Source organism: Telmatherina bonti (genome assembly GCF_933228915.1).
Source record: "Telmatherina bonti genome assembly, chromosome: 12".
NCBI lineage: Eukaryota > Metazoa > Chordata > Actinopteri > Atheriniformes > Telmatherinidae > Telmatherina > Telmatherina bonti.
In genome coordinates, this window is record NC_136610.1 from 37,513,614 (window position 1) to 37,527,857 (window position 14,244).

General features: G+C 49.0%; 1 protein-coding gene across 1 annotated transcript in view; it reads right to left on the minus strand.

The window, feature by feature from the left end:
* Positions 1-14,244, minus strand: part of snx25 (sorting nexin 25) — a 33,560-nt gene that overhangs the window by 6,332 nt on the left and 12,984 nt on the right. The window contains exons 5-12 of the mRNA XM_079249733.1: positions 12,959-13,145; positions 12,447-12,517; positions 11,501-11,691; positions 11,286-11,417; positions 10,987-11,136; positions 6,011-6,136; positions 5,755-5,925; positions 5,516-5,647 (exon numbers count right to left, since the gene is read on the minus strand). Of these exons, the coding sequence (XP_079105859.1) occupies positions 5,516-5,647; positions 5,755-5,925; positions 6,011-6,136; positions 10,987-11,136; positions 11,286-11,417; positions 11,501-11,691; positions 12,447-12,517; positions 12,959-13,145 (1,160 nt within the window). The remainder of the gene's footprint in view (positions 1-5,515; positions 5,648-5,754; positions 5,926-6,010; positions 6,137-10,986; positions 11,137-11,285; positions 11,418-11,500; positions 11,692-12,446; positions 12,518-12,958; positions 13,146-14,244) is intronic.

Sequence of the window (14,244 nt, forward strand, 5' to 3'; positions counted from 1 at the left end):
TGGACATGATGATGAAGACACTTCCTGTCAGACTTTCCACCAATCAGAGAGCTTAAACTGACGGTAACGTCCAATCAGGAGCAGCCAAAGATCAACAGGTGATGAGTTTATAATCTCATATTATGCTCCATATGTGACAACATCCAGATTCCTGCAAAGCTGAGCAGAACGAAGACAAACTGCTTCCCTGCATCCGACAGCATCTCGTTTCACAGCATGGTCACACAAAAATCGCTTCAATCATCACATTGACCATCAAAGATCCTGTGAGTAATCAGATTACTGTAATAATCTGATCCGGAGCGTCCACATGCCCGTCTGACATGTGATATTGTCAGTTAGTTTTCAGGTCATAGTAATGCAGCTTCTGTTAATTTCCTGCAGGTTGTTAATAAACATGGCAGCGGTGTTAGCTTTAGCTGCTAATCTGGAAGCTAATAAAAGCTAATAAAACAGACTGAATGAGACATTTTGGTTTTCCAGCACCAGGTCGTCGACACGATGACTTGGTTAATCTGATTTTCCAGCACCAGGTCGTCGACACGATGACTTGGTTAATCTGATTTTCCAGCACCAGGTCGTCGACACGATGACTTGGTTAATCTGATTATCCAGCACCAGCCTGTCGACACGTTGACTTGGTTAATCTGATTTTCCAGCACCAGCCTGTCGACACGTTGACTTGGTTAATCTGATTTTCCAGCACCAGGTCGTCGACACGATGACTTGGTTAATCTGATTTTCCAGCACCAGCCTGTCGACACGATGACTTGGTTAATCTGATTATCCAGCACCAGCCTGTCGACACGATGACTTGGTTAATCTGATTTTCCAGCACCAGCCTGTCGACACGATGACTTGGTTAATCTGATTTTCCAGCACCAGGTCATCGACACGATGACTTGGTTAATCTGATTTTCCAGCACCAGCCTGTCGACACGATGACTTGGTTAATCTGATTATCCAGCACCAGCCTGTCGACACGATGACTTGGTTAATCTGATTTTCCGGCACCAGCCTGTCGACACGATGACTTGGTTAATCTGATTTTCCGGCACCAGCCTGTCGACACGATGACTTGGTTAATCTGATTTTCCAGCACCAGCCTGTCGACATGATGACTTGGTTAATCTGATTTTCCAGCACCAGCCTGTCGACACGATGACTTGGTTAATCTGATTATCCAGCACCAGCCTGTCGACACGATGACTTGGTTAATCTGATTTTCCAGCACCAGCCTGTCGACACGATGACTTGGTTAATCTGATTATCCAGCACCAGCCTGTCGACACGATGACTTGGTTAATCTGATTTGCCAGCACCAGGTCATCGACACGATGACTTGGTTAATCTGATTATCCAGCACCAGCCTGTCGACACGATGACTTGGTTAATCTGATTTTCCAGCACCAGCCTGTCGACACGATGACTTGGTTAATCTGATTATCCAGCACCAGCCTGTCGACACGATGACTTGGTTAATCTGATTATCCAGCACCAGCCTGTCGACACGATGACTTGGTTAATCTGATTTTCCAGCACCAGGTCATCGACACGATGACTTGGTTAATCTGATTTTCCAGCACCAGCCTGTCGACACGATGACTTGGTTAATCTGATTTTCCGGCACCAGGTCGTCGACACGATGACTTGGTTAATCTGATTTTCCAGCACCAGCCTGTCGACACGATGACTTGGTTAATCTGATTTTCCAGCACCAGCCTGTCGACACGATGACTTGGTTAATCTGATTATCCAGCACCAGCCTGTCGACACGATGACTTGGTTAATCTGATTATCCAGCACCAGCCTGTCGACACGATGACTTGGTTAATCTGATTATCCAGCACCAGCCTGTCGACACGATGACTTGGTTAATCTGATTATCCAGCACCAGCCTGTCGACACGATGACTTGGTTAATCTGATTTTCCAGCACCAGCCTGTCGACACGATGACTTGGTTAATCTGATTTTCCAGCACCAGCCTGTCGACACGATGACTTGGTTAATCTGATTATCCAGCACCAGCCTGTCGACACGATGACTTGGTTAATCTGATTTTCCGGCACCAGGTCGTCGACACGATGACTTGGTTAATCTGATTTTCCGGCACCAGGTCGTCGACACGATGACTTGGTTAATCTGATTTTCCAGCACCAGCCTGTCGACACGATGACTTGGTTAATCTGATTTTCCAGCACCAGCCTGTCGACACGATGACTTGGTTAATCTGATTTTCCAGCACCAGCCTGTCGACACGATGACTTGGTTAATCTGATTTTCCGGCACCAGGTCGTCGACACGATGACTTGGTTAATCTGATTTTCCGGCACCAGCCTGTCGACACGATGACTTGGTTAATCTGATTTTCCGGCACCAGGTCGTCGACACGATGACTTGGTTAATCTGATTTTCCAGCACCAGGTCGTCGACACGATGACTTGGTTAATCTGATTTTCCGGCACCAGCCTGTCGACACGATGACTTGGTTAATCTGATTATCCGGCACCAGGTCGTCGACACGATGACTTGGTTAATCTGATTTTCCGGCACCAGCCTGTCGACACGATGACTTGGTTAATCTGATTATCCGGCACCAGGTCGTCGACACGATGACTTGGTTAATCTGATTTTCCAGCACCAGCCTGTCGACACGATGACTTGGTTAATCTGATTATCCGGCACCAGGTCGTCGACACGATGACTTGGTTAATCTGATTTTCCGGCACCAGCCTGTCGACACGATGACTTGGTTAATCTGATTATCCGGCACCAGGTCGTCGACACGATGACTTGGTTAATCTGATTTTCCGGCACCAGGTCGTCGACACGATGACTTGTTTAATCTGATTTTCCAGCACCAGCCTGTCGACACGATGACTTGGTTAATCTGATTATCCAGCACCAGCCTGTCGACACGATGACTTGGTTAATCTGATTTTCCAGCACCAGCCTGTCGACACGATGACTTGGTTAATCTGATTTTCCAGCACCAGGTCATCGACACGATGACTTGGTTAATCTGATTTTCCAGCACCAGCCTGTCGACACGATGACTTGGTTAATCTGATTATCCAGCACCAGCCTGTCGACACGATGACTTGGTTAATCTGATTTTCCGGCACCAGCCTGTCGACACGATGACTTGGTTAATCTGATTTTCCGGCACCAGCCTGTCGACACGATGACTTGGTTAATCTGATTTTCCAGCACCAGCCTGTCGACATGATGACTTGGTTAATCTGATTTTCCAGCACCAGCCTGTCGACACGATGACTTGGTTAATCTGATTATCCAGCACCAGCCTGTCGACACGATGACTTGGTTAATCTGATTTTCCAGCACCAGCCTGTCGACACGATGACTTGGTTAATCTGATTATCCAGCACCAGCCTGTCGACACGATGACTTGGTTAATCTGATTTGCCAGCACCAGGTCATCGACACGATGACTTGGTTAATCTGATTATCCAGCACCAGCCTGTCGACACGATGACTTGGTTAATCTGATTTTCCAGCACCAGCCTGTCGACACGATGACTTGGTTAATCTGATTATCCAGCACCAGCCTGTCGACACGATGACTTGGTTAATCTGATTATCCAGCACCAGCCTGTCGACACGATGACTTGGTTAATCTGATTTTCCAGCACCAGGTCATCGACACGATGACTTGGTTAATCTGATTTTCCAGCACCAGCCTGTCGACACGATGACTTGGTTAATCTGATTTTCCGGCACCAGGTCGTCGACACGATGACTTGGTTAATCTGATTTTCCAGCACCAGCCTGTCGACACGATGACTTGGTTAATCTGATTTTCCAGCACCAGCCTGTCGACACGATGACTTGGTTAATCTGATTATCCAGCACCAGCCTGTCGACACGATGACTTGGTTAATCTGATTATCCAGCACCAGCCTGTCGACACGATGACTTGGTTAATCTGATTATCCAGCACCAGCCTGTCGACACGATGACTTGGTTAATCTGATTATCCAGCACCAGCCTGTCGACACGATGACTTGGTTAATCTGATTTTCCAGCACCAGCCTGTCGACACGATGACTTGGTTAATCTGATTTTCCAGCACCAGCCTGTCGACACGATGACTTGGTTAATCTGATTATCCAGCACCAGCCTGTCGACACGATGACTTGGTTAATCTGATTTTCCGGCACCAGGTCGTCGACACGATGACTTGGTTAATCTGATTTTCCGGCACCAGGTCGTCGACACGATGACTTGGTTAATCTGATTTTCCAGCACCAGCCTGTCGACACGATGACTTGGTTAATCTGATTTTCCAGCACCAGCCTGTCGACACGATGACTTGGTTAATCTGATTTTCCAGCACCAGCCTGTCGACACGATGACTTGGTTAATCTGATTTTCCGGCACCAGGTCGTCGACACGATGACTTGGTTAATCTGATTTTCCGGCACCAGCCTGTCGACACGATGACTTGGTTAATCTGATTTTCCGGCACCAGGTCGTCGACACGATGACTTGGTTAATCTGATTTTCCAGCACCAGGTCGTCGACACGATGACTTGGTTAATCTGATTTTCCGGCACCAGCCTGTCGACACGATGACTTGGTTAATCTGATTATCCGGCACCAGGTCGTCGACACGATGACTTGGTTAATCTGATTTTCCGGCACCAGCCTGTCGACACGATGACTTGGTTAATCTGATTATCCGGCACCAGGTCGTCGACACGATGACTTGGTTAATCTGATTTTCCAGCACCAGCCTGTCGACACGATGACTTGGTTAATCTGATTATCCGGCACCAGGTCGTCGACACGATGACTTGGTTAATCTGATTTTCCGGCACCAGCCTGTCGACACGATGACTTGGTTAATCTGATTATCCGGCACCAGGTCGTCGACACGATGACTTGGTTAATCTGATTTTCCGGCACCAGGTCGTCGACACGATGACTTGTTTAATCTGATTTTCCAGCACCAGCCTGTCGACACGATGACTTGGTTAATCTGATTTTCCAGCACCAGGTCGTCGACACGATGACTTGGTTAATCTGATTTTCCAGCACCAGTCTGTCGACACGATGACTTGGTTAATCTGATTATCCAGCACCAGCCTGTCGACACGATGACTTGGTTAATCTGATTTTCCAGCACCAGCCTGTCGACACGATGACTTGGTTAATCTGATTTTCCAGCACCAGGTCGTCGACACGATGACTTGGTTAATCTGATTTTCCAGCACCAGGTCGTCGACACGATGACTTGGTTAATCTGATTTTCCAGCACCAGCCTGTCGACACGATGACTTGGTTAATCTGATTTTCCAGCACCAGCCTGTCGACACGATGACTTGGTTAATCTGATTTTCCAGCACCAGCCTGTCGACACGATGACTTGGTTAATCTGATTATCCAGCACCAGGTCGTCGACACGATGACTTGGTTAATCTGATTTTCCGGCACCAGCCCGTCGACACGATGACTTGGTTAATCTGACTTCTGCGTGTGTAGTCTAGTAACCTCAGCAGCTGTGATGGTCGCCCTCCAGTGGCCCAGGTTCTCACACCACCAGTCGGTTCTGCTGATATGCTGCTGCAGCTCACTGTGCTCTCTCTCCATGGCTCCGATTTCTTCCTTTAGCTTGCTGACGATCTACAAACAGACAAGTTGACATGAGGAACATGTTCAAGGCGGATAAAACTCTAATTTTTAAATGAGTTTTTTATGTTTCTGTCTTTGCACATGAAGAGCTACGTTACCTTTTTGTCTGGCTTGGGTGCGTTCTGGATGGAGCCCAGGGCCTGTCGCTTGTACTCCAGTTTATCGTAGAGATGGCGGAGTTTGGTCGCAGCGTAGCTGGCCTGCTCGTTGATTCCTTTACTGCCTTCATCTCCATCACACACCTCCTCTCCTGCATCCAGACCCTGGCACTGAACACCGTCAGCCCAATCAATGTGTGATGACGGTGAACATATGTGAGAAAAATGATTAAAAAGTCTGCAGCGCATCACTGACCTCTTCTCCCTTTTCCTCAGGGCTACGCTGTGATTGGCTGTGCGGCTCGTCTCGCCTGATCAGCCGGTCGTAGAGGTCTGAAACCAGGAAGGAGGGGTAGTAACGTTCGCGCATCGTCTCGGCCACCTGGACGATATTTAGGAGCAACAGGGGGATCAGTCCACACCTCCATGAGACGTCTGCAGTGTTTATTTACAGTGTTGGGACATGAATGCATCGCTGAGAGCAAAGCGGAGCGTTTCCATCCTCCTGCAGCAGGAACGTCGAGGTTCTGTTCCAGCTGAAGAACAGCTGGAAGCTAACCAGAATCCCTGTGATGGACTGGTGACCTGTGACCTCTCAACAGCTAACTGCTGGGATAGTTCCAGCTCTCCCACAACCCTGAACTGGTCTAACTGGTTTGGAAAATGAATGAATGAATGAAAGCTGTTGAATTCATTTATAATTCGACATAAACAGTGGACATAAATCAGTGTGGTTACTGGACACTGAACGGAGAATAAAGTAGAATAAAGGAGCCGCAGAGTGAAGAAAATAAAAAAATCTTTACTGGGGAAAAGATGCATGAAAATCCTGATAATCGTTTACTAATCGACTCGTAGCATCCTGAGTCGCGATCGAATCAAACGGTGAGATGGCGCGCTGCTACTCGTTACCCTCCACCACCACAACGTGACGTCCAGCGACTACGTGGAGCTTCCAGGACAGGAAAAGCCCGTTTGATCCGCCATCGACACACAGAGCACGAAACGTCACGTTACTTCCAGAACTATGACTGTTTCTCGGTTTAGGCCGTTACGCCACTCATGCAGGCTCATATGGTGATGAAGACACACGTCTGATACACTGTGCAGCCTTCACGGCTTCTGCAAACACCACATTTCACTTCGTTCTTCATTTCAACAGAAGATAAAAACAGTTCACCTGTGTTCTTATTACATCAAACTCTCCGCTAATCAATCTGAACAGTTTAACGGGACCAGAGATGGAACGGCTGGTCTGCGATACGACGACGCAGCTGAAGTCAGATTTAGTTCCATAGACTCTGTGCAGGACAGCAGACCAGAGGCTGCCACCAGCTGGAGACACTCATGTATCCTGGTTCTGCTCTATAATCCACCTCTATGGCCTCTTTTCCATCAGGACCAGCTCGTCTCAACTCGTCTCAGCTTGCTGCCGTTTCTTTTCCAGTACACTTTACTACCAGGTCGAAAAGGGGCGGGGTTTGTGTGAAATCGCTGTGACATCAGTGTTGTGCACGACAAGCTCTATAACAGCGGTCGGCAACTCCGGTCCTCGATTTCCATAGTCCTGCAAATGTTAGGAGTTTCCCTGCTGCAACACACCTGATTCAAATCAATGGTTAATCAGCAGACCTATGCAGAGTGAGATGTCAAACTGCTAATGAGGTCTGACGTGTGCCAGGTGTGATGTGTGCCAGGTGTGACGTGTGCCAGGTGTGATGTGTGCCAGGTGTGAGGTGTGCCAGGTGTGACGTGTGCCTGGTGTGACGTGTGCCAGGTGTGACGTGTGCCAGGTGTAACGTGTGCCTGGTGTGACGTGTGCCAGGTGTGCCAGGTGTGCCAGGTGTGAGGTGTGCCAGGTGTGAGGTGTGCCAGGTGTGACGTGTGCCAGGTGTGACGTGTGCCAGGTGTGACGTGTGCCTGGTGTGACGTGTGCCAGGTGTGACGTGTGCCAGGTGTGACGTGTGCCTGGTGTGACGTGTGCCAGGTGTGACGTGTGCCAGGTGTGACGTGTGCCAGGTGTGCCAGGTGTGCCAGGTGTGACGTGTGCCAGGTGTGACGTGTGCCAGGTGTGACGTGTGCCAGGTGTGCCAGGTGTGCCAGGTGTGCCAGGTGTGCCAGGTGTGCCAGGTCTGAGGTGTGTCAGGTGTGAGGTGTGCCAGGTGTGCCAGGTGTGACGTGTGCCTGGTGTGACGTGTGCCTGGTGTGATGTGTGCCAGGTGTGACGTGTGCCAGGTGTGACGTGTGCCAGGTGTGCCAGGTGTGCCAGGTGTGCCAGGTGTGCCAGGTGTGACGTGTGCCTGGTGTGACGTGTGCCTGGTGTGATGTGTGCCAGGTGTGACGTGTGCCAGGTGTGACGTGTGCCAGGTGTGCCAGGTGTGCCAGGTGTGCCAGGTGTGCCAGGTGTGCCAGGTCTGAGGTGTGTCAGGTGTGAGGTGTGCCAGGTGTGCCAGGTGTGACGTGTGCCTGGTGTGACGTGTGCCTGGTGTGATGTGTGCCAGGTGTGACGTGTGCCAGGTGTGACGTGTGCCAGGTGTGACGTGTGCCTGGTGTGACGTGTGCCAGGTGTGACGTGTGCCAGGTGTGACGTGTGCCTGGTGTGACGTGTGCCTGGTGTGACGTGTGCCAGGTGTGACGTGTGCCAGGTGTGACGTGTGCCAGGTGTGACGTGTGCCAGGTGTGACGTGTGCCTGGTGTGACGTGTGCCTGGTGTGACGTGTGCCAGGTGTGACGTGTGCCAGGTGTGACAGGTGTGACGTGTGCCAGGTGTGACGTGTGCCAGGTGTGACGTGTGCCAGGTGTGCCAGGTGTGACGTGTGCCAGGTGTGACGTGTGCCAGGTGTGACGTGTGCCAGGTGTGAGGTGTGCCAGGTGTGCCAGGTGTGACGTGTGCCAGGTGTGACGTGTGCCAGGTGTGCCAGGTGTGCCAGGTCTGAGGTGTGCCAGGTGTGACGTGTGCCAGGTGTGACGTGTGCCAGGTGTGACGTGTGCCAGGTGTGACGTGTGCCAGGTGTGACGTGTGCCAGGTGTGACGTGTGCCAGGTGTGACGTGTGCCTGGTGTGACGTGTGCCTGGTGTGACGTGTGCCTGGTGTGACGTGTGCCTGGTGTGACGTGTGCCAGGTGTGAGGTGTGACGTGTGCCAGGTGTGACAGGTGTGACGTGTGCCAGGTGTGAGGTGTGCCAGGTGTGACGTGTGCCAGGTGTGACGTGTGCCAGGTGTGAGGTGTGCCAGGTGTGAGGTGTGCCAGGTGTGAGGTGTGCCAGGTGTGCCAGGTGTGACGTGTGCCAGGTGTGACGTGTGCCAGGTGTGACGTGTGCCAGGTGTGCCAGGTGTGACGTGTGCCAGGTGTGCCAGGTGTGACGTGTGCCAGGTGTGACGTGTGCCTGGTGTGACGTGTGCCAGGTGTGACGTGTGCCAGGTGTGCCAGGTGTGACGTGTGCCAGGTGTGACGTGTGCCAGGTGTGACGTGTGCCAGGTGTGACGTGTGCCAGGTGTGACGTGTGCCAGGTGTGCCAGGTGTGACGTGTGCCAGGTGTGATGTGTGCCAGGTGTGAGGTGTGCCAGGTGTGACGTGTGCCAGGTGTGACGTGTGCCAGGTGTGACGTGTGCCAGGTGTGACGTGTGCCTGGTGTGACGTGTGCCAGGTGTGATGTGTGCCAGGTGTGACGTGTGCCAGGTGTGACGTGTGCCAGGTGTGCCAGGTGTGACGTGTGCCAGGTGTGACGTGTGCCTGGTGTGACGTGTGCCTGGTGTGACGTGTGCCAGGTGTGACGTGTGCCTGGTGTGACGTGTGCCAGGTGTGACGTGTGCCAGGTGTGACGTGTGCCAGGTGTGACGTGTGCCAGGTGTGCCAGGTGTGACGTGTGCCAGGTGTGACGTGTGCCTGGTGTGACGTGTGCCAGGTGTGACGTGTGCCAGGTGTGACGTGTACCAGGTGTGACGTGTGCCAGGTGTGACGTGTGCCAGGTGTGACGTGTACCAGGTGTGATGTGTGCCAGGTGTGATGTGTGCCAGGTGTGATGTGTGCCAGGTGTGAGGTGTGCCAGGTGTGCCGTGTGCCAGGTGTGCCGTGTGCCAGGTGTGACGTGTGCCAGGTGTGACGTGTGCCAGGTGTGATGTGTGCCAGGTGTGAGGTGTGCCAGGTGTAAGGTGTGCCAGGTGTGACGTGTGCCAGGTGTGAGGTGTGCCAGGTGTGAGGTGTGCCAGGTGTGAGGTGTGCCAGGTGTGATGTGTGCCAGGTGTGACGTGTGCCAGGTGTGAGGTGTGCCAGGTGTGTTGCAGCAGAGAAACTCCTAACATTTGCAGGACTGTGGCACTGGAGGACCAGAGTTTCCGACCTCTGCTCTACAACAACACAGGACCGAGAGACAATCTGCTACTTGGTCTGCGGCTCGCCGGTCGACGACCATAAATCGTCTCCATCTGTTGGAACCACTTCCAGTCCCGTCTGTCTGATCCACTCCGACCATCGCGGTCCTTGACCTGCCGATAGTCACTTCTGAGCTTTTCCAGCTTCTCTCGACGCTGCTGGAAACTCCGTTGCTAGCCGTAGCCACTGAGTCGGAAAGCTTTTGATAGATTTTTTCATTTTGTGTCGCTCCATCTGGTTCCCTCTGTATCCTTTCCTCAGCAACCAAAGAAAGGTCTCCACCTCGGTGTCGGAGCACAGAAGAGACTTTTGTTGCACCATTGCTTGTCATGTAAACAACTTGCGAGTTGGAGTCGCTCTTCCAATGATGTCACTCCCTGACTTCTGATTGGCCACGCCCCTGACCAATAGCGGCACGCAGTCTGGCGACGTCACACAACCCGACTCAGCTTGCTTAGAACCTGGGCTGAGGAGTTACAGAAACAGTACCGGTAAACGGGTCCAGAAGCTGCATGGAAAACCCTCCAAACCGAGCCGAGGCCAGTTGAGTTGAGACAAGATGGAAAAGGGCCGTATGTCTCAGAGATAAAATCTGTTCTGGTTTCGTGTCATGTACTGGGAGGTTTACATCCCAACTGGAATGTTTAGGATCCTTCCTAAACGCTGATAAAAAACACAATTTCTGAAGAAGCAGCAGCAAACGAGGAGAAGTCTGGACGGTTTCTCTGCTCCACCTGGGCACCACATGGATTCAACAACCTTCTGATCGACACGTTTCCTACCTGCGTTAGTCTGTAACACACACACACCTCACACATTCACTTCATCTGCGTTTCATCTGCCCTCTGGGAGACATTTACCTGCTCCTGTAGCCTGATAAAAACCTGAGTTCCTCTGTTTCCCACCAGACTCTGCTGGATCTCCTTCAGGAGGAACTTCTCCACCTGAATCTCTCTGCTCTCCACGAAGAACTTCTGGTAGATTTCTCCCACGATTTGGGGCACCTCGTTCTGCCGAAGGAACAGTGTTTATGTGGTTTATTGCTCCAGGAAGCTGAAAACAACCATGTATGTGTCTGTCTGTAGGTTTTTACTCCTCTGCAGCGTAATGAGCTGCTTTTACTCCTCGTTGCGGCGCCGTTGGGATGTGTCTGCCCTACCTTGTTGGCAGTTTTCAGCATTTCCACCAGTTCCCAGAAGCTTATCAGAGCTCTCTTATCGACTCTTTCCATGTAAACTTTAAAATGCTCTCTGTAGCCTGGATTGCACAGAATGTCATCAAACTGGAGAATCTGGAAGAACCAAAGGGAAACCAGTCAGAGGAAATAAAATAAACCGTCCAGATTATCAGGACAGAAGCTGCGTTAAAACGAACCTTCTGGCTCTGGGGTTCATCGCCATCGTCGCCTCCTCCCTCCTCGTTGTTCTCGTAGTTCGGCCCGCCGAGGAGCCGGATTCGTTTCTCACATTGTTTCTTAGCGACGGTCAGCTGATTGATATATCGTTTCATATCCCTGGCCCTCAGCAGGTCGGCCTTCATGGCTGCAGTCTCCTTACCTTTTCGCTCTGAGAGAGAAAGAAAACAAACATGCTGAAGCAGCTGGAAGATAAGCTCCGTGTCTCCATGCTGGCAACGTTTGTATGGTTGTTTATTGGCTTTTCAGTGCGACTGTGAGCGTCTGCAGCAGATTTCACACCGGGACAATGTGAAACCAAGTGAAGGATCAGCTGATTTAAAGTCTGTGAGGAGCGTAAATCCCTGCAGAAACAATAAATCATACATACAACTAATCAGCAGTAAAACATGTGACACAGCTTTGAACAAGTAAAACTGAATGAATACAGATGCTCCAGAAAAACACCTTCCGGTTGTAAATAACGTCACGTCAGCAGAGAGTTTAGCATCGACTGAAATGCATCAACAGCGTCTGGTACAAAGGTTAATAATCAATGCATGATTATTCATAAAATATAAAAAGGATATTTAAAAAAAAACATTTAATCATTCAGATACTTAAATATAAATTTAGAAAATTAAAATTTGCTTACTGTGTAGGAAAATAAACTAAATTTAGATGATAATAATAATAATAATAATAATCATAACAAATATAATTATAATAATTAAATTAACTAAAATTAAATAAAAATGAACTGACTGACTAAAATTAGATCAAATATAACTGAAAATTAAATTGATAAAAAATATAACTATAAAAATGCTACATTAAAATAAATTAAATCAAATCAAATAAATTAAATCAAATTAAATTAAATCAAATTAAACTCCTGTTTAGTGTAAAATGTGGAATTGCTTGTACCTTTCTGCTTCTTGAGCTGAGGCAGGCTGCTGATGGTGGTGGCATGAATAATTTCTACCACTATCTGATACCTGTGAAGAGACGCAGGTGGGAAGAGACATCAGTTGTCGTGCTAAATATGAAAACTTCTCTTGGATGCATAAACAAACTACCACTGAAGTGAACGAGACATTTAACAATAATAAAATATTCAGATGCACCATTTTCTGCAGCATCCAGAACATTCTGTCAGATCTGAAGTCGGCACATTAAAACTGATTTATTCTATAACTTAGGATAAGCGGTGATGCGGTGCAAAGCCGTGACTTGTCAGACTAATGACAACATTTCTCGGCATTATGTCCACCCTGTGCATTTCTGCAGACTCCCTGTTGCCATGGTAACCCCCTCAGGAGCAAAGATATCACTGGTTTTGTGGTCTGTCACACCGAACACGGAGAATTAAGGAAAAGCTGTGGTTTAATGAGGCTGTGTATGTCTGTGTGGGTGTGTGCGTGGCGCCGCCATCGTGCCTGAGTTGTTTGAGGAAATTGACATCAGCAGAAGTCGATATCAGTTTGATGAAGTCTTCATAAGAGGCAGCGTAGGTGTAGGCTTTTTTCTGCTGCTCAGCCTGCTGCTCCCTCTGCTCCAGCTGAGACAACAGCATCCGGTTGATGGAGTCTGGATCGCTGAGCACCTCCACCAACGGCTTCAACACTGAAACACACACACACACACACACATCCAGGATTTCACTGCTAGAAACTTAAAGGAGTCTGATGAAGTTAGAAAGTGGAAAAGAAAGAGAGAACGAGACGGGTCCCGTAGCTTTCAGAGGTTTTACTGCACGACAACCTGAACCGCTACAAGGCTACGATGGAAGGATTTACCCTGAACGTAGAAAGTCAGACGCTTTAGTCTCCTCAATCCTTCTGGTTCGTTTCGTCATTAGAAATAAAGAAATTATTTCCTGAAAACTGCAGTAAAACATCCCAGATTTTTCCTTTTTATAAACTCAAATCTATTATTTTACTTCAGTCTTTACCATAACATCTCATTATGTAATTATTCTAGTTATTTTAACCCTTTAAAGACAATCTGACTCCATAAAAACACTGTTTAAAGAGAAACACCAGGAGCAGAGAGCACAGACCTCAGTTAAATTAAAGTCATTTTTTGCCAGAATGTGGCATAAATACAATTAGAAGCTCTAATGGTAAATTATCTGTGTTCCTTCATCATAAATGATCTTTTACAAGATGCATTTATTCATATCTGATTATGGCTACGTGGGCTTTCTGAAAGGTCATGATAAACTTGAAGAACTTGAGCGTAGTTACACAGTGTCTGCTTATCTATTTCTACTGACGTAGACAATGCTGCATCCAGACATCTGGACATCTGAGGAGTCAGATACCATGGTGCCACTCGGGAGATTATAACGTCCGAGTCAGTCTGACTTAACTTTTTAAGTCAACAGACACTTCTAGTTCAAAATAACAGATTTATAAGATGCAGATGACGTAGAGTAGGCGAGGGCTGAAAAAGTGGTTTTGTGTAAAACTCTGAGCGTTTTCAGCCTTTCCGCCCCGTCGGAGCTCTGAGCTGCCTCTCCAAACTGCAGTTCGTATGATTCTGTTCTGTGCAATAACCTTTGTAAGGTTTTCACTTCAGAACCAGACTCCTCGTCATCGACAGACTTTTTTCCACAACACCACGTGATTCACAATCTTAGATTTCCTGAAAACGTAACCAGAATTTGTCCATAACTTGACAGACTGAATCCACACTGCCGAACACAGGACCTCACATAACA